Source organism: Pyrus communis, unplaced genomic scaffold (assembly GCF_963583255.1).
Source record: "Pyrus communis unplaced genomic scaffold, drPyrComm1.1 SCAFFOLD_22, whole genome shotgun sequence".
Taxonomy (NCBI): Eukaryota; Viridiplantae; Streptophyta; class Magnoliopsida; order Rosales; family Rosaceae; genus Pyrus; species Pyrus communis.
Genome location: NW_026908893.1, coordinates 16043 through 35414, shown reverse-complemented (window position 1 = coordinate 35414; position 19372 = coordinate 16043). Strand labels below are relative to the sequence as shown.

At 40.9% G+C, this 19372-nt stretch overlaps 5 protein-coding genes across 6 annotated transcripts; 4 read left to right on the top strand and 1 right to left on the bottom strand.

The window, feature by feature from the left end:
• The first annotated feature begins 834 nt into the window (after nt 1-834).
• On the top strand, nt 835-5475 carry LOC137724303 (dolichyl-diphosphooligosaccharide--protein glycosyltransferase subunit STT3B). Its single transcript, XM_068463045.1, has 6 exons — nt 835-2045; nt 2185-2721; nt 3103-3557; nt 3759-3881; nt 4495-4554; nt 4979-5475. The coding sequence occupies exons 1-6, from the start codon at nt 1107-1109 to the stop codon at nt 5106-5108; spliced, it is 2244 nt and encodes a 747-aa protein (XP_068319146.1). The 5' UTR covers nt 835-1106; the 3' UTR covers nt 5109-5475.
• Nucleotides 5476-5711: 236 nt separating this feature from the next.
• Nucleotides 5712-7782, top strand: LOC137724304 (pentatricopeptide repeat-containing protein At2g13600-like). Its single transcript, XM_068463046.1, has one exon. The coding sequence runs from the start codon at nt 5745-5747 to the stop codon at nt 7527-7529; it is 1785 nt and encodes a 594-aa protein (XP_068319147.1). The 5' UTR covers nt 5712-5744; the 3' UTR covers nt 7530-7782.
• Nucleotides 7783-9082: 1300 nt separating this feature from the next.
• LOC137724326 (E3 ubiquitin-protein ligase RING1-like) lies at nt 9083-12855 on the top strand. 2 transcript variants are annotated; one of them, XM_068463069.1, is made up of 2 exons: nt 9083-10382; nt 12671-12855. In XM_068463069.1, the coding sequence occupies exon 1, from the start codon at nt 9216-9218 to the stop codon at nt 10371-10373; it is 1158 nt and encodes a 385-aa protein (XP_068319170.1). In that variant the 5' UTR covers nt 9083-9215; the 3' UTR covers nt 10374-10382; nt 12671-12855. The 2 variants fall into 2 exon arrangements, with proteins under 2 accessions (XP_068319170.1, XP_068319169.1); XM_068463068.1 differs by having other exon boundaries at nt 12665-12855.
• Nucleotides 12856-15579: 2724 nt separating this feature from the next.
• LOC137724309 (uncharacterized) lies at nt 15580-19246 on the top strand. Its single transcript, XM_068463050.1, has 3 exons — nt 15580-16233; nt 16368-16504; nt 16875-19246. The coding sequence occupies exons 1-3, from the start codon at nt 16105-16107 to the stop codon at nt 17665-17667; spliced, it is 1059 nt and encodes a 352-aa protein (XP_068319151.1). The 5' UTR covers nt 15580-16104; the 3' UTR covers nt 17668-19246.
• On the bottom strand, nt 18730-19056 carry LOC137724322 (protein phosphatase 1 regulatory subunit INH3-like). The gene has a single exon (XM_068463065.1). The coding sequence runs from the start codon at nt 19054-19056 to the stop codon at nt 18730-18732; it is 327 nt and encodes a 108-aa protein (XP_068319166.1).
• Nucleotides 19247-19372: the final 126 nt, after the last annotated feature.

Genomic DNA, 19372 nt, shown 5'->3' with positions numbered 1-19372 from the left:
AAAACAAGGGCCCGAGGGCCGGTGGGATGGCTCCAGCGTGGGCTAGCCCGACCGAAGGTGGAGGCCCGAGCTCCGGGCCCGTGGGGGATTGCCAGCCCGAGAGCCCGAGGGCTACGTGATGTCATGCTGACGCCAGCCTGGCGTCAGCGCAATATTAAATTTTTTTTTGTGTCAGGCGCGTGCACCCCACTCGCGCGTGGGGGCGCGTCGCCGACACAAAAATCAGAAAAAAAAAAAAAAAGGTTGTCAGTGACCGTTGGGAAGCCACGTGGCTTCCCACGGTAGATCTCAACAGTAACTTAATTTGGACCGTTCGATCTCAATGGTAAAAAAAAAAGAGGTCAGATTTAATATCCACCGTTGATCTCAGATCGAACGGTGGATATTAATATTCTTTATAAATAAATAAAAAAAGAAAAAATAGTTTTAAAATTAAGAAAAGTTACCATTGTGACACGTGGCACAATCTGGAATGTTGGAATTCAAATTTCTTTATACTAATATTTTATTGCCTATTGCCAGGGCTATTGAAGTGTAACGGTGGAGATGAAAATTCTATTGCCAGGGCTATTTACTGTTCATTAAGGGCAGTTACTGTTTATTAGATGGATTGAATAGTGCATTGCCAGGGAGGAGGCTCCACGCTGGAGTTGCTCTAATCGCTATAGCCAGGCAGATACCTACTCTCCGCGGGACAAGACATCATAGTAAAAAGGAAAACCCAATTCGAGGGCCCAGCCAGCCCATATAAAGTAAAAGCCCAAAATATCCAAGTCCAACACTGTTAATGTTTGACCTGCGGGAGATTCTCCTAAACTGGTTGTGTCGCGGCGAGTGATGGCACTCGTAATCGCAGGAGCAGATCCCCTTCCTGATCCTTGATCCTTGATCCTTGTCTGTCGTGCTCGTGTCGTCCCTAAGGCGAGTGATCGCACTCGTAATCGCAGGAGCAGATCCCCTTCCTAATCCTTGATCCTTGTCTGTCGTGCTCGTGTCGTCCTTGAAATGTCACTCCTACCGTACAAGTGAAATGCAACTGACAAGTGAAAACCCCTGAAATTCAGTTCGCTCCAGTTCATTTCTTTCTCAGAGGAAACACAAACATCATGGTCGGAAAAACGGAGCCCCTCAACGGCACTGCCACCACGAAAACCGGCCAATCTCCTTCGCCATCTCCACCCCTAGCCACATCTATGTCAGGTCTCCTCGGCAACTTCTCGTTCAAAACCCTGAAACTGAAGACCAAGCAGCAGGAGCTCCTGATCCGAGTCTCCATCCTCTGCTTGGTCTACGTCCTCGCCTTCATCACCCGCCTCTTCAGCGTCCTCCGCTACGAGTCCATGATCCATGAGTTCGATCCCTATTTCAATTACCGTACTACCCTCTACCTCACCGAGAAGGGCTTCTACGAATTCTGGAACTGGTTCGACTCTGAGAGTTGGTACCCCTTGGGTCGGATCATCGGCGGCACCCTCTATCCTGGCCTCATGGTCACCGCCGCCATCATCTACTGGGCCCTCCGATTCCTCAGCTTCGCCGTACACATTCGCGAAGTCTGCGTCCTGACCGCTCCATTTTTCGCCTCCAACACCACCCTCGTAGCATATTTCTTCGGTAAAGAGATTTGGGACACCGGCGCCGGCCTTGTCGCCGCCGCATTGATCGCCATTTGCCCCGGCTACATCTCCAGATCGGTGGCCGGCTCCTACGACAATGAGGGTGTCGCCATTTTCGCCCTGTTGCTGACGTTTTACTTGTTCGTCAAGGCCGTCAACACCGGCTCGCTCGCTTGGGCGTTGGGCTCCGCATTGGGCTACTTCTACATGGTCTCGGCCTGGGGAGGTTATATCTTTATAATCAACTTGATTCCCCTTTACGTTTTGGTGCTTTTGATCACCGGGCGATATTCCATGAGGTTGTATGTCGCCTACAATTGCACTTATATTCTTGGAATGTTGCTCGCTATGCAAATTCGCTTTGTCGGCTTTCAGCACGTTCAGTCTGGGGAGCACATGGCTGCAATGGGCGTCTTCTTCTTGATGCAGGTTGGTTGGTTGTTTTCCTTAGGTTGCTTTTCCATTCCATACATTAACTCAGTTTATCTGTGCCCTTTTGTCAATTCATTTCTTGGTGCTTACTTCATTTTTCATCTTTGTTTGGTGACACGGGGGATGGGGTTGGCAGGTATTTTACTTCTTAGATTATGTCAAGCACCTACTAAGTGACTCTAAGATGTTTCAAGCCTTTTTAAGGATCACTGTCACCTGCGCTGTAGGCGTTGGTGGTGTTGCCTTGGGAGTCGGCACTGCATCTGGCTATATCTCTCCATGGACAGGGCGGTTTTATTCCTTGCTGGACCCAACATATGCCAAGGATCACATTCCTATTATTGCATCTGTCTCTGAGCACCAACCGACGGCTTGGTCATCTTTTATGTTCGATTTTCATATCTTGCTCTTCCTTTTCCCTGCCGGTCTTTACTTCTGCTTCAAGCGTTTGTCAGATGCCACCATATTTGTAGTAATGTATGGTCTTACAAGCATGTACTTTGCTGGTGTCATGGTTCGGTTGATTCTTGTTGCCACACCTGCAGTTTGTCTTATTAGTGCCATTGCTGTCTCCGCGACTATAAAGAATTTGACACAGTTGGCAAGGGCAAAGGAGAAGGTTTCCCAAACTGGTTCCACCAAAGGCGCCAGCAGCACAAAGGGTTCTTCAAAGGTGACATCTTTACTCCTTTATATGCATACATACACACAAAAATATACTTGCAGTTTTGATCTCTTGCTCACTGTTGAATACAGAGTCCATACTCACCGTGTATTTGAACCAAATGCAGTGGCTGATATTTGAGTCTCTAGAAAGAAAATTAATTTTCTGAATAAATATCTGCTGTCTGATTTGGATCCATGGTTAGTGAGTATGGATTTTGGTTCTTAATGGTGGCTAGAAGATTGTGATCGGGTGTGTGGCGTTTAGAACCACCCATGTGATTTTCTTTCGAGATATTTTGGTGTTATATATCAAGTACACTTTTTTGTTTTATTTTTTAATCACAGTATATAACAAGCAGCATCTTGCTAACATTTGTGTAACAAGCAGGGTTCAATTGATCAATCTCAGCCTTTTCAAAAAAATGGTGCTCTTGTCTTACTCTTTGGTGCATTCTACTTGCTTAGTAAGTATGCAACTCACTGTACCTGGGTCACGTCAGAGGCATACTCATCTCCCTCAATTGTTCTGGCTGCGAGGGGTGCCCATGGGAACAGGGTCATATTTGATGATTACCGTGAGGCATACTTTTGGCTTCGTCAGAATACTCCTCCAGATGCTAAAGTGATGTCATGGTGGGATTATGGGTACCAAATCACTGCAATGGGAAACAGAACTGTTATAGTGGACAATAACACCTGGAACAATACGCACATTGCTACAGTTGGGCGTGCAATGTCATCTTATGAAGATGAGGCATATGACATAATGAGATCGCTTGACGTCGACTATGTCTTAGTTGTATTTGGTGGTGTTACTGGTTATTCTTCTGATGATATCAACAAGTAAGTTCATAAGAATTTATTTAAACTTTTGAAACATCACTTGCTATTTGGTAAAGCATTTTATGACAGTGTTGTCTGTTGTTTTGATCCATGTTTCTGATGCTTCTTGAGAACCATTTTGTTCAATTTAATTGAAAGTAATACTCTTGTTAGTTATTTTTCTGCTTTCACTATATAGTAACACAAATTTCTTCATGCCAGATTTCTGTGGATGGTGAGAATTGGGGGTGGAGTATTTCCTGTGATTAAGGAACCTGATTACCTTGTTAATGGTGAATATCGTGTTGACAAAGGTGCAGCTCCCAAGATGTTGAACTGTCTCATGTAAGTTTCATAACACAGCTAAGATGTGCAAACTTATGTTATGTGTATGTACATATGAGATTTTTTAACAGGGCTAATGATTTCATCTTTTTCCCTAGTGGGACCACACCTTACTTCATTTCACGAACATAGTAAAAGAAAAAACACATGCGTCCAAAGGGGTTCCATAATCCAGAACAATTTGTGTGTCTGAAAATCGGTATGATGATTTAAAGTAGGCAAAATGGAAAACCTATGCTTGTTACACTGAGCTTATGATTATGATTGTTCTTTTATGAATGAATTCTCTCAAACTTTTAGTCATAAAATAACACCATATATTGGCTTGAAAATAGTTAAAGAGCTAATTGGCTTGATGATGTTTTGGTTTGCAATCCTTAAGGCCTATTGATTGATATAAGTGGACTGTATATCATAAAGTAAATTGAGTTTCATTTCTGCTGGACCACTGGTTCGAATGTGCGGGGTATTTGGGTGCTATCTCACTCAAAATTAGTCAGAGACCCTTCGATGAATTATCCATTTGAAAATTATTATACCATTTGTGTTCCTTATGTATTATGTCTAGTTCTGTACAGGAATGATTTGTTTTTTCCATTTTTATGGTGATTAGGTACAAGCTGTCTTACTATCGATTTGGAGAGCTGACGACAGAGTATGGCAAACCACCTGGGTAAGTTTCACGTGCCTTGATAACAACTATAGCTGTGCATGCTTCCGTGCAAACAAACGCACAAGTGTAATGCAAAAGCGCAGCATGTGGAGTATGAGACACTACCAACAATTGTCTAAACTGATTGACAAATAGAAAAAATAGAAACCGCAGCCTGTGCATCCTTATTGAGAGAATGGCCATAATATGCCAAGATTGATAATACTAGGTGCTCTTCCTAAGTTTTATATTGCATGAAACGCTGCAGTAGACTGGGAATTTTCCGTTGGCTCGGGTTTACACTACTAGTTGAAGCCTAGTACATTATTGGGTGAAAATGGAGAGTACATTATTGAGTAAGCACATCTGTATGCTTATGTGCTTGCAGTGCCTTAGCATGTGCTACCTATGCCAAATAGCTGATTGTCGTCGTTTTGATTGACAGGTATGATCGTGCACGGGGGGTTGAAATTGGAAATAAGGATATCAAACTTGAATACCTGGAAGAGGCATTCACAACATCGAATTGGATTGTTCGTATTTACAAAGTGAAACCACCAAATAATAGGTGGTAAGCCCGGCTCTCTTGCGGCTACAAGGAAGGAAGGAAAGGACAATAGTGAAGGAACATGGGTAGATGAAAGGCGGAGAGATTGGAGTCTTGAGATAGTAAAAGCGTATTTTTCTTTTCTTAGACTTGATTTGTGGCACTGAAGTTACTGATCTGATCCGGAACCCTTAATTGGAAGGCCGTCTTTTTGCCTCTGAATTACAACGGTTTTGTTCATTGTATCGTTGAGAGATTTTACAATGTAACATTTGAGCAGATTTCATTTAAGTCGTACTATAAATTATTAAATTTAGAGCGTTATCATAATATCGGTATTACTTTTTTAAGAGAGAATATGAAGATTAGATGAGCCATAGCATTTTTTTTTTTTTTCGGGTCAAGTGGCTCGCTGTGGTTTGAGGGATTTCATAGAATCATAATTAATTTCCGCAGAGGAAACGACCAATAAGTTTCATAATTTGAAAAGGTAAAATGTTTTTTTTTTTGGTGCAAATTAAATTTCGACAACGAAAAGAGAGAATTAAAATTATTCCTAAAGAAAAACAGAGAGGTTAAAAACCAAAAACCAAAAACCAAAGCAGTCAGGTTGGATAAAAAGTAAGCAACTTGGGTACTCGCGCTTCATGTTTTCTATAGATAGATGCTCCGTCCCCGCCCCCGCCCAGGTGCTCGCGCTTTTCTTGTACATACATTTACGCTTATCGTATCAAAATCCACACACAACTTGGCCACTGGGGAACAGACTTACTCCGGTTTCTTGCGTTCATGTGCCCAGACCTCTAACTTACCCCATGGCAGAGCACTCCATGCTAAACTCATCCGAGGCCTTCTGCCCTTCTCTCCTTTTCTTCAAAACCATCTACTCAACATGTACGCAAAATGCGGTGATCTTATTAATGCTCTCCAACTGTTTGATGAAATGCCTCACAAGAATGTTGTGTCGTGGTCTGCAGTCATTACGGGCTTTGTCCAACATGACTCTCCTAAGAAAGCCCTGTCTCTGTTTGGTCGTATGCACCGGGACGGCACCACCAAGCCCAATGAGTTTACCTTGGTTAGCGCCCTCCACGCCTGTTCCTTGTATGGGAACCTGACTCAAGCTTACCAAGTCTTTGCATTCATCGTTAGGCTAGGATTTGAGTGGAATGTTTTTCTCAGTAATGCGTTTTTGACTGTTTTAGTAAGACATGGGGAATTAAAAAATGCTTTGGAAGTTTTTGAGAATTGCCCCAATAAAGATATAGTGTCTTGGAATGCTGTGATGGCTGGCTACTTGCAGTATTCTTATTTGGAAATACCGACATTCTGGTGTCGCATGAATCTCGAGGGAGTGAAACCCGACAGCTACACATTTTCGAGTGTTCTCACTGGGTTGGCTGCTCTCACTGATCTTAAAATGGGCGAGCAAGTTCATGCACAGCTTGTCAGGTATGGCTATGGGGCTGAGATTTGCGTGGGGAATTCGTTGGCTGATATGTACATTAAGAATCAGAAGTTAATGGAGGGCTTCACAGCCTTTGATGAAATGCCTTCAAAAGATGTGTGGTCATGGACCCAAATGGCTGCTGGGTGTCTTCAATGTGGGGAGCCAAGGAAAACGCTTGAGGTTATTGATCGAATGAAGAAAGTGGGTATAATGCCTAACAAGTTCACGCTTGCAACTGCCCTGAATGCCTGTGCCAATTTGGCTTCCTTGGATGAAGGGCAGAAATTCCATGGCTTGAGAATTAAACTCGAAACCAGTACTGATGTTGATGTGTGCGTGGATAATGCTCTGCTAGACATGTATGGAAAATGTGGATGGATGGAGGGTGCAAGGCGTGTTTTTCAGTCCATGAAGGATCCGTCTGTGGTGTCATGGACCACAATGATCATGGGGTGCGCACAAAACGGGCAAGCTAGGGAAGCTCTTGAGATTTTTGATAAGATGAGGCTGGAGGAAGACGGTATTGAGCCAAATTACATCACCTTCATATGTGTACTCTACGCATGTAGCCAGGGCAGGTTTATTGATGAAGGATGGAAGTATTTTGCCTCCATGACTCAGGACCACGGAATCTCCCCAGGAGAAGACCATTATGCATGCATGGTGAATCTTCTAGGCCGAGCAGGATGCATTAAGGAAGCTGAGGAATTAATCCTGAGCATGCCCTTTAAGCCGGGTGTTCTGGTTTGGCAAACTCTTCTTGGTGCTTGCCAGATTCATGATGATACAGAAACTGGAAAGCGGGCGGCAGAGCATGCATTAGATATAAACAGAAGGGATCCATCGACGTATGTGCTACTGTCAAACATTTTTGCTGGATTGAGCAATTGGGATGACGTTGGGATGCTTAGGAAACTAATGGAGGTTAGGGATGTGCAGAAAGTGCCAGGATCCAGTTGGATTGAAGTGGAAAAAGGCCAGGCATCATCACCTCTGTAAAGACCTGCTTAATTTCATTGGTACCTGCTTCCATATTCTCACCCACTTACTATTATTCAAACGATAAAATCTTAGACAAGTAGAAATTGACCTCTCTTCCTTTTCCTTGGAATTCCTACATGCTGTTTAATTGGGTGGAATTCGTTGGTTTCTCCTTGAGAGCTAGTAGTCCAGTATTTTATTGTTCCACGGCTGTGGCCCGTGGGGAGGTAATGATATTGTTCCATGGCTGGGCTTGAATTATCTAGATACAAGTGCGATTTATCATATTATCAAGTTAAACATTATTAGTCAAATTCGGTTTAAGCCATGTTAGACAATAAAGCATTTCTTTAAAGTCAGAAACGATTATATTATATATGTGTACTATATGATTTCATCCCTCAGATCATAGACCAAATCGAGTAAAGCTTTTATATAGTTAGAGGCTAAAGTGTTTCAAACTAGTTTAAAGTGATTTGTATAAGCCTAATTTCATGTCATTGCTCATGTAAGGATTTCTGAAGTGAGCAATAAATCCTAGGTACCTAGCATAGGGTTTACTTGTTATACGTGCTATAGTGATAGCTTGTACTTGTACCTAGGAACGTAAGAGGTGAAGCAAGGTGTTCGATGTTACACAATCAGGTTGAGTTGCTCTTTTACCTTGGAATCAAGGTAGGGGTTCTGGGAAACCTTCTATTATTTAGTTTGAATATTGCTTCTGTATGTCTGTTTGTTATTACGTTATTATGAAGGTGGTTTGAATCTGAATAATGTTTCGAAATGTTGGTCGAATATGATTGATGATTTTATGATGTTTCGAAATGTTGGTTTTCAATATTGATTTTATGATTATCCTTGCTACGTGTAAAGAGAAATGGAAACTTTCATAACTATTCATGATGTGAGAATGGGTTGAATTATTAGAAAGAAATTTTGGAAATGGTGGTAATGACCAGGAGCTTTTGTGTAGTTGAGCTCAACTCTTGGTAGGCATCAGGTTTTAGATCAATCCAAGACACACATTCCATACGCCCTGCTTACTAACCAAAGCTACACTCACACCCCACACATTCCATACACCCCCACACCAAAATCCACCTCAAGTCTTCCATCTTGTCCCAAAAACATTTTTTGTCTTTGTCCTGAGCACATTTGCAACCTTGAAATAAAACTTTGGGAAAAAGAGAAAAGGGAAAAGAACATTTGCAACCTCCAAATAAGCCTTTATAGAATTTACATTTAATAAATAAAAAAAAGAGAAAAAACCAAATATATTCATTAAAAGGAAAAAATCTAAACCCATAAATATAGGAATAGGGGTAGGATTAAAAGAGTAAAAAGAAAAAACCATTTTAAATAGGATGAAAAATAAGGAATTAAATTAGAAAAGAAAAATAAAAGATAGTGTTGTGGTGTATTAGTAGTAGGACAAGAAGAGTCCACTCCTAGTCATCCACATCCGTCGAGTGGTCGTACATCGGCGCGCACTCGCCTAAACGCCATATTTCATCCACTCATTACAACTTTAATCTCTCTGTCTCTGTCTCTCTCTTCTCTCTCTCTCTCTCCCTAAAAAGTAAAAACTCCCTTCCCTTGAGGCTTGAGCCTTGAGTTTCAGGCGTCCCTCGTCTCGTCCTCCGTATAAATCGCCTCGCCCATCCTCTGTCAAATCTCTCCCTCTCCTTTCTCAACCCAAGAGTCATGTCGTCCTCGGGCGGCCACTCCGGCAGTGTTGGCGGTCCGATCGCCCCTCAGCTTTACTTCTGCCACCAGTGCGACCGTACGGTTTCCCTCACCCCCTCACCTACCTCCGATCTCGTTTGCCCGCTTTGCAGCGGCGGCTTCCTCGAAGAGATGGAAACCCCCAACCCTAACTCTTTCCCCCCCAATCCTTTCTTCTCCTTCCCCTCCTCCGACGCCCCTCCCTTCGCCTCCAGCGGATTTCCCCTCCTCTTCTCCTCCTCCGCCTCTGGTCCCGCTCCCGCTCCCGCCCCTGCCAATCACGCCGATGATCTCTCCTCCCTCTTCGGTGGCGCACCCTCACGCTCCTCACCCTTTCACGACCCCGACGCCTTCAACCCGTTCGTCTTCCTCCAGAACTACTTGCAAACCCTAAGGGCAAATGGTGCCAATGTCCAGTTCGTGATCGATGGCAGCCCTGGCGGCGGCGGCGGCGGGGACCCATCAGGTTTTCGTGCTCCTACCAATCTTAATCTCGGCGATTACTTCTTTGGCCCGGGCATCGAGCAATTGATCCAACAATTAGCCGAGAACGATCCAAACAGGTACGGCACCCCACCCGCCTCTAAATCCGCCATCGTAGCCTTGCCGGTTGTGAAAATTTCAGAGGAGTTGTTGGCTTCGGATTCATCACAGTGCGCGGTGTGTAAGGACTCATTTGAGCTCGGTGAGGAGGCCAAACAGATGCCCTGTAAGCACTTATACCACTCGGATTGTATTCTGCCTTGGCTGGAATTGCATAACTCATGTCCTGTCTGTCGCCACGAGTTGCCCACTGATGATCCTGAATACGAGCAGAGGATCCGTGGGGACTCCGGAAATGGCAATCAAACCAGTCAATCTGTGGCTCCTGGTGGGACTAATATTTCTATGGGCGGTGGTGGGAGTGTTAGTGGGTTTGGGTTAGGAATTGGCACGCCAGCTCTAGACAATCCGAGTCCAAGTCCGCGAACGGTGGAGCGGAGGTTTACCATTTCCCTACCACGCTTTTTCGGGGCACTTGGTGGTCCGGCCGAGACTAGCAATACTGGGAGTGGAAACAATGAGGAGTCGAACTCAGGGAATAGGGGAAGGCATAACTCTGGATCGGAGGAGCCTAGGCAAGAAGATCTTGATTGAGCACAATTGGTATTGCACTTGTTACTTACCTAACACATTTATATATCTTTGCCTTCCATTTGGTTATTCTAACCTAACAAGCTTGAATGTGCCTGTCAAACTTTGTTATTTATATCCTTGACAAACAATGATCATTAGCTCCTTTATTTTTGCATCACTGGTTTAACTCATATTTTCATGAAAAATCATGTAAATTTGAAGTCTTTATTTGATAATACTTATCGTAAGCCTTCTATGTGGCAAACTTGCAACTGGATTGTACCTTAGAAACATTGTTTTGCATGAGTTATTTGTAGCTAATCAATGTGGGATGAAACGACTGGTATAGTGTTAGGTACAAGGAAGAAACTGTCGTAAGCAATGGGTCATTCTGGTTTCTTCAGAAGTAACATGCAACCAGTAGACCTCCATTCATATAAAACTTCCAACAAGCCTCAACAATCTTATAAATTACCTTCTTTGAACTAGTAAAAGTCTATAATGCATACCTGAAGAACTCTGGAAATATACAGATGTGAATTGGGAATGCATATCTAAATAATAATACTAAACCATAGTGTATAACACACATAAATGCAGCTGCGTTGGTTGATACTCATAATTATTGGTATTTTGGTGTATCCGATCGCCATACTGTGATATGGCTGATATCAACCATATCTCATGAGATGGTTGTAGGAGGTGACTTTAACGGCATCTCTAGGATAATGTTTGAAATCCTAGACGGTATGATATTTGTTTATAGGTGAGAGATCTACGAGGTGCATAAGCACCAATGCCACGACATACTAGGTTTATTATGTGTAAAGGCTAAGATCACCATCTGCAGTGTTCTAGGGTAATGTTGTCTAACTCTTGGGATAAACCTACTCTGCCCAGGAGTGAACCTTCCGTTCTTTTCTTGTGTCTTAATCTGGTGTCCCTGGTCAGGGTAGTCATAGATCACCATCCCAATTATGTATGATTATGGATCTGTAGCAGTGACCTTAGTCTCTAGATTTGAGAATATGTGACTCATCCTTCCTGATTTATTTCAGAAGATCAAGTTGTTCTGAGTTTTTTCTATTTTATGTATCCAGCTTTTGAAGGTTACTCTCAAAAAGTGGAGAAGCGATGGGGTTGGATGTATAGGTGGGTCGGAGTGCTTTATAAATTTCATGCAGTAATTTGGCTATAAGTTAGTGGGACAGTAGTTATTCTGCTCATATTCCACTTCCTAAATGTGGAAGTTATGAGATACAAATTCTAAGCAGTAAGTTGACTATAAGCTATTGGGGAAGTGGTTATTCTGCTTGTTTTCCAATTTTCTAATTATGGCAGTTATGACTTGCGAATTCTTAGGTTTGTCAGACTCTTGAATCGTTGGATGCATCAGATTTTTGATAGGAGCATACTTGTTTGCATTATTAGTTAAATTGTAATACTCCTAATTCTCTTGTTGCTATCAGAATCACCTGAAGTTGTGTGCTGATGAGATTTTTGTATTGTGTTCCATCCATTCAAAAGAGTTGGACCATACAAAAATCTAGGCTGTTTTGTTTGTATCAGTATTGGATAGTATGAGTATTTCTATCCATTCAAATCAGATTTTAATGTTTATTTTTCTTTTCCATTCAAATCTAGGCTGTCTTGTTTGTATTAGTATTGGATCGTAAGAGTGTTTCTGTGTGACCAAGTTTTTTAAGCCAATCCATACATAAACGAGGTTCTTTTGTTTTAGTATACTGAAACTTGAGGAAATCAATATGGATCCTTGGTTGGATTATTTCGAGTGCATGTTTGACTATATTTCCAGCAGCATTTATGTGCATGATTCATTTAGTTTATGAAGCAAGTCTTTAACATAGCTTTATGTTATAAGTTCTAAGACTTTTGGCATTGCTTGTTGTCTCCGATTGAATTGGAATGGATAGCTCATAAAATTCAAGGTATATTGAAGGTTGGTGTATGATTTTTCATTTTTAGGGTATTAGAAGTGGAAGATTAGACATGAAGGAAACTTGTCCCTTCTAGTCCTTTCATTTGGGGGGATTGGATCCATCTACTTTTTAATTGGACACAGTTTTTCCATATCTTCCTTCAAAATATATTGAATACTGTGAAATATTCAATCCTAGACACCAAACGAGCCTTAGTGCTCTTTTTTTTCTAGTTTGCCATGTGGCGTCGTGTTTAGTTTTGAATTTATGTGCTCTAAATGTTATCTCTCCCTCTCTCTCTATCTCTCTCGCTCTGATATTACAATTTTATTAAGTTTTCAATTAAATGGTTGCTTTGTCTCTTTTTGGTAGGTACAGTTGGCAGATTGGATATGCAACCAATTGTTGAACAAAGAGAAAGATCTTACACATTAACAGTTAGTGACAATTGTTTTTCTCTAAATATTTTGTCCTGATAATCATAGGTAAATGTCCATCGTTATTTTTCATTGTTGTGAATTCTTTTATAGATTCATCATCTATTTATGAGAAGTTTATGTGCATGATCCGTGTTAATTTTTTATGTGTCGTGTGTCGTGTAATGTGTCTGTAATGAGGCATTGTCTTTCTTTCTTAATTGGCTTATATTGTAGTGTAGCTGTGAAATGGTTTTGATATTGTATCTCTGATTCTATATTTTTGTTATTGTCACGCCCACCCCACCCCCACCCAAATTGTGATTAGGCGCCCTAACCACGGAGTTTATGGCCGTAATTGTGAATCCCTTTAGTGGTGATGAACTTGACCGCCAGTATGTAGTGAGTAGAAATGGAGATTGGTGTTGCCATGGCCGTGTTATTTGACCGTGTATCAAGAATTTAGTAGCCAAAAATCACATTGTGTCTGATACCTTGGAGTAGGGGTGGCATTTTGGAGCCAACTTGACCCAACCCACCCATTAAAATCAACATTTGGGTGGATGATTAACGGGTTGGGTCGTTAACGGATGGACCTGTTAATCACATGTTGTTCTACTGGTCATTTTGAGTCTACCTACATACCCGCTAAGCACCTGTTAAGTAAGGGTGTTTGTGTAATTTTAATAAAAAACCTAATCCAGCTTTCTCTCTTGTGCATTACCACACAACCTTTTGCTTTGTTTGCATTCTTCCAACTTCAAATACTATACAAACTCTCTCTCTCTCTAGACTGTATAAAACTTTGCATATAAATTTACCTGACAGCCATCTCTTCTGCAAAATATATTTTCCATGCCAATGATTGATCCTCATATATATCATTTCATTTTGGTTTCATGGTCTGTATAAATAGTAGCTTGATTAATATTAAAATGGAGAAGACAAGATTATAGCAACATTTCCAATTGATTTTAGGGCATGTTTACTTACAAGAAACAGGAATTGAAATCATTTTGATTCATGAGTTCATTGCGGTTACAAAAATATGGGTATGGAAATCATTTTATTCTTTTAACTTTCTCATGTGTTTACTTACACGTAAAGATTAGAAAAGTGCAAGTTTTTCATAAAATCCATAAACAAATACCAAAAAATAAGGAATCGGATTGACTAGGAGGGATTGGTTGTTTAGATTCTCTTTTCTTACTTATCCTACTTTTAAGCTTTTCCCATTCATTTCTTTTCCAATTTTTGTTAAGTAAACATGCCGTTGCTACTACATAATGGATGACCCTTTTAATGTGGAATGATGATATAAGTCTTTTTACCCTTTTAATAAAGAAATAGTGTGTGGAGTTAACTTTGGAAGGTAAATAAGACGTTAGATTCGCAATCTATTTTAAATGTTAAGGGTTTATAGGCGAGAAAAGAATAATATTACACTCTAAAGTGTGTCAAGTGACTTAATTGACGAAAAATTAAATAAAATAACTTTGAATATAATAGTTAGTAGGGATGAAAGTAGCAATTTTTAATAAATTTAAGGACTTATTTTACTGAAAAAAATCATTCAGGGGCCTAATTTCCATTGAGCTAATAGTTCAGGAACTAAATCGGCACTTTATATATATATATATATATATATATATATATATTAGGATGAATTACTAACTTATTGTGATGAAGTTGAGTCGAGTAAGGTAGGTCTATATCACGGATAATGATTCTCTCTTCTCATTTCTTCTCTCTGACTTGAACGGTTACGATTAATGTACGTCAACATCTTGTATTGATTTTTTTATAGAAATAAAAATGTAAAAAACAAAGTGTAAGAGAATAGAAGAAAAGGGGATGAAAATATAAAAAGAGATGAGAGAATCTTATTATTTATCACGTGCATAAATCAAATAGTGCAACATTGTCCCTCTTTTTCTCCTCCTCCTCATGCCCCGTTGTACTCTTCTCAAAATGGATAAAAATAAAATAAAAATTAAAAAAAGGGCGGGAAATAATACAACAATCCCTCAAAAGGGCAACTAGGAAATAAAATAAAAAAATAACTCCAAATGTATGTAGGGGGAGGCAAGTCGAGGTGGGAATGCAAATACATATACGCATACGACTACTGTACGGCTATGAGAAGGAGGGTGGGGCCCGGAGGTGGGACTTGGAGAGTTGTTCCTTCGCGTGACTTTATCGTACGATACAAAATGCTATATAAGACGATTACGAGAAAAAAAAAAAATTATGTTACGTGGTGAAATTTGTTAAGATTTATGTGTAAAATTGAAAATTTTATCTAATTATTTGTTAATTACTAACATGTGATAAATTTGGAGATTAGGGAGAATAAATTTGAAGAAATTTTTTGAAAACTAAACGATATAGAAGGTGAGAGTTGGTTTATTCTTTAACCGTTAATAAACATGTTCATTTTTATTAATGACACATAATTTAGTTTGTTAATTTTGTCTCTAAATTTAGTCGCCTAATATTACCCTAGGCTAAAATAGAACCCTCTTTTAATTGTTAATGCGTGATATTACATGTAAGACTAATTTTATCTTTTTAGTCTCACATGCGAGCCTAATATGCTAACAATTAACGAAAATTGACAAAATTTTCAATTTAAGCTTAAAATATTAGAAGACTTCACCACAAGATTTAAATCCTAGTTTTTTTTTTTTTTTTCAATAAAAATTATTTTTCATCTACCGTATCACCACATAAATCTGCTCGAGAGGAGTGCCCCATTAAACCAATGAAAACCAAGAATTGCTGGAATGAAGGAGAAATAGAAAATGAAAGAAGACCAGATAGGTGATTTACTAATAATCTAATATTAGGCATAAAAATAAAATGAAAAAGATGATTGAGTGTTACTGCTGCTGAGGCTGAGAGATGTGTCGGTAGTCGGTTCGGCTTCTCCCTCTCTCTCTTGTCCGCTGTCCTCCTCAAGTCCTCCCTCAACTCAACTCAACTCAGCTCTGTCATTCCGCGTCAAAAGAAAATACAATATTGTTATTTTATTTTTATTATTCATAGTTGGTTTCCTGTTAATGTTTAAAAAATCAAATAACAACTGTCTGCCTGATGCTTCTTCTCCAGCATCACAATCACCATCACCAATTCACCATCACCATACAAGAAGAAGAAAAAGGCCAAGTATTTGACTTTTTTGTGGACTCCATTTTTCTTTACAATTTAATATTATTGTTATTCTTTCTCTTGTATTGCTGTATGGATCTGGTTTCGTGTCGGTTGGCTTTCTGAAAAAATCTCTACCCCCGAAGTCCCAGCCAAGAGATTGGATTTGGATTGGATTTGAGGCAGTCGGCACTCGGCCACAGCTGCCAAGGGACGAGAGATCTGAGAAGAAGAGGCATATCAATTATGTCTCCTTCCAATACAAGGTCGGCCGAGAATAATGGAGGAGGAGGCGGCGGCGGCAAGAATTACATAGAGCACCAAGTCTCAAAGATGGACACACTCGCCGGCGTTGCCATCAAATACGGCGTCGAGGTTTCCAATTTTTCTCTGAGATACCTTTTTTAATTAGCTTCTGCCCTGCCTGCGCATTGTTCCTAATTACGTTTAGTACTAGTCTTAATTGCTAAAAATTGGTATGGAATTGATAAATGGTAAACCCTAAACAGGTGTGTGACATTAAAAGGATGAATGGGTTTGCTACGGATCTTCAAATGTTCGCTTTGAACACCTTGAAAATACCTTTGCCCGGAAGACATCCTCCCTCTATTCCTTCTCCAGCCACAACCACAACCACAACCACAAGGTAACATCTTCTCATTTCTCTCATTCCGATTTCCAACAATTTATAACAAGAAAGAGAAGAGATATCATCTTTTTAATATGACTCTTGACTCTTGACTCTTGATCGGAATCCTACATTTTTACATGCTACTTGTTACGTCTCTATGTTGAGAATACCATTGCAAGCGTAGATTTATTATTCCTGAAAACTTGATTTTAGGGTTCCTTCCTTAAGGCTCTATCGTCTATAACAAGGTTGAAGCATTTCTTCTTAAGTTATGACGTTTCCTTTACCAACTTTCAAGTCGGAATGGATGCTCGAGTGCCTCTTAGTCTCTCTCTATATAGCTGCCGCTTTACATAAAGCTAATCTTCTGTATAACTTATTGCAGAGAAAACGACCTTGAAAAATCCACTCCATGTCTTGGCCAATCTATTGTGCTAGAACCATTCTGCTCTTCTGTGGGTTCAAACCCTCCCAATGAGAAGAAGGCCACTACAGCAATGAGCACTTTACAGAAATACTATGGTCTAACATCTCCAAACTTGAAGGGAAAAGCAGAAGGCACCGAGATGGCTGTCTACAGAAGTCGAAGTTCTGAATCCTTTGATCAAAGTGCGGTCTCACCATTGTCTGACCCACTAAGTCACCCTAAGAAGTCCAGACATTCTTCCATTGATCTGTTGTCGGAGAATGGTGCAATGGCTGATTACCTTGCAGCAGAACTTGGAGATGGGCAGGGTGAGAAATCTGATGACAAATCAGTCCGGAGGCGTCAGAAAGCTGAAGTTGATAATGGGGCTGTCACACCTGAAAGGTTGTTGAAGGGGGAAAACAGTGCTGGGACCAGAGCTTCAACAGGAAATGGTTTAGCCATGAGGCAGAAGTCATCAAGCCGAGCATCGCTGCCATCTGATTCGGAGTCAGGATGGTTGAACTCTATTCCGGTGGGCATGGGGGATTCTATAACTGTCATGACAGACGAAATGGCTGTGGTTCAGAAGTCATCAAGCACACCGAGCTTAAAAGACCAAGACAGTAATAACACAGCATCAATTTGGCCAACTTCAAGGTGGAGCTTGACACAAGACATTCAAGCTCTGTCAAGTGCAACGATGGCCAGACCAATCTTTGATGGCTTACCAAAGCCAATAACTGGCCGCTGGAAAACTGCCCTTGATTAGAGAAATTCATTAGCACTGTGATATCATCAATTTGTTTCCTTACACTCGATCCAGTTGGCTGAAAATTTCTCAGCTACAGATTCCACTGAAGGCATACATATTCTAGAGCTGGTGCAGTATTATAATTCGAGCGGGAGAAATATACTTGAGAAGGAGAGGATAGAAGGAAAATAAATTGAATAAGATATGACATGCAGAACTATGTTTATAACAGCATATAAAGTGTGAAGCAGTAGATGCCATGCCGCAGCTTGAGAAATGTAGATGGTATATGGCCAAATTATTTATTGTTTTGTTCTTGTTTGCTGTCATGTGTTGGTTTGTGATTTGTATCGAAAAATAGGAATCTGGCTTCTTGTATTGGGTCATGTGATATGTTACTCGTTGTATAATGTTTGTGAGGCTGTGCATTACAGCAGAATTGTTTATTGCTTATTGGCAATGTAGATTGAATTTGTTAGCACAACGCTCTCTTCTACTTCATCTGTTGCATCTTCTATTGGTGGTTTGTGCTCACTGGCTTTACATTGACACTCTCAGTAAGAAGCGACCTTGCCTCCACGGTTCCACCCACCACTCCAGGCTCCAGCCCTTGTCTCTGGCCTCATGCTCGGGCTCCGACCGACGGTGGTTTGCACATTTGAGGGCGGAGACAATTGAATTCAATGAGCTTAGGAGGAAGCTAACCAATTGTTATCAGAAACACTTGATGCAAACATTTGGTTGAGAACTTTTTTTTCTTTCCCTTTTTGAACTTTCAACCGCGAAAACAATCTAACAGATTGCACTTGTATGCAAGATTTGTACAAGTTTTTGGATTAAAAAACAACATTACTGAAATTCACCAGCATCATATGTCAATTCTCAATTGACGAAAACCAACATTGACAAATTACTACATGTCACAGGGATTTTGGGGCATTACAATTCTTTGTTTTATCACTCACAAAACCTAAACCTAATTCATTAGCCCCTTCTCCTTCTAACAAACACCTATGCGCAGTACAAAACATCGTCACAGATCCACAATATTACTGATCAGACGGCGTTTCTGTTAAGGCCTTAAGAAGAAGGTGAGGGATGATGGTCGTGACCGTGATCGCGGTCGTGGCGGTGATGGTGTTCGTCATCGTCGCTGTCGTCCTCGTCGAAGGGCTTCTGCTTGTGGAAGATGCAGCACTTTTTGGAGCTCTTCTTCTGCATGAACTCGTTGTCCACCGTCCCTTCCTTCCACGACACCTGCTTCTTCTTCCGATTCAGCCTCAGCACCACACCTTCCGATTGCGATGACGATGCGCCCGCGTTCTCAAGGGTGATGGTCGTCGTCAAGCTCCCGCTCGTCATTGGTGCTGTTCTGCCTCTACCTCTGCCGCCGCCGCCGCCGCTCATGCTTCAATCGCAAATCGAAATCAATCGTCAATCGCAAAGGCGTTTGGCTGGTTCACTCGGTACCAGGTCTTATTTTGCCTCCCTTTCCCATTTTTTTTCTTCTTTTCTTTTTTCTTTCTTCTCTCATTTATTTAGATTAGAGTTAGACACCTTTGACTGTTCTAACCACTCGCCAACATTTGCTTGCTTCTTCCTCCTACTTTTTCCTTTCATTTTGCGTAAATTATATTTCATGCGTACTTAGTATACGGAATTAGATCCTCTCCGGATCTTCTCGTTGGGGATCCGGGAGATCATTAAATATTAACTGTTCATC

Bases quoted from the DNA above. Each gene is read 5' to 3' on its own strand.
- LOC137724303 (XM_068463045.1), top strand. From the start codon at position 1,107: ATGGTCGGAAAAACGGAGCCCCTCAACGGCACTGCCACCACGAAAACC. The intron at 2,046-2,184 runs GTTGGTTGGTTG...TGGGGTTGGCAG, and splicing joins GCGTCTTCTTCTTGATGCAG to GTATTTTACTTCTTAGATTA. The intron at 3,882-4,494 runs GTAAGTTTCATA...TATGGTGATTAG, and splicing joins AAGATGTTGAACTGTCTCAT to GTACAAGCTGTCTTACTATC.
- LOC137724304 (XM_068463046.1), top strand. From the start codon at position 5,745: ATGCTCCGTCCCCGCCCCCGCCCAGGTGCTCGCGCTTTTCTTGTACAT.
- LOC137724326 (XM_068463069.1), top strand. From the start codon at position 9,216: ATGTCGTCCTCGGGCGGCCACTCCGGCAGTGTTGGCGGTCCGATCGCC.
- LOC137724309 (XM_068463050.1), top strand. From the start codon at position 16,105: ATGTCTCCTTCCAATACAAGGTCGGCCGAGAATAATGGAGGAGGAGGC. The intron at 16,234-16,367 runs GTTTCCAATTTT...AACCCTAAACAG, and splicing joins CCATCAAATACGGCGTCGAG to GTGTGTGACATTAAAAGGAT. The intron at 16,505-16,874 runs GTAACATCTTCT...AACTTATTGCAG, and splicing joins ACCACAACCACAACCACAAG to AGAAAACGACCTTGAAAAAT.
- LOC137724322 (XM_068463065.1), bottom strand. From the start codon at position 19,056: ATGAGCGGCGGCGGCGGCGGCAGAGGTAGAGGCAGAACAGCACCAATG.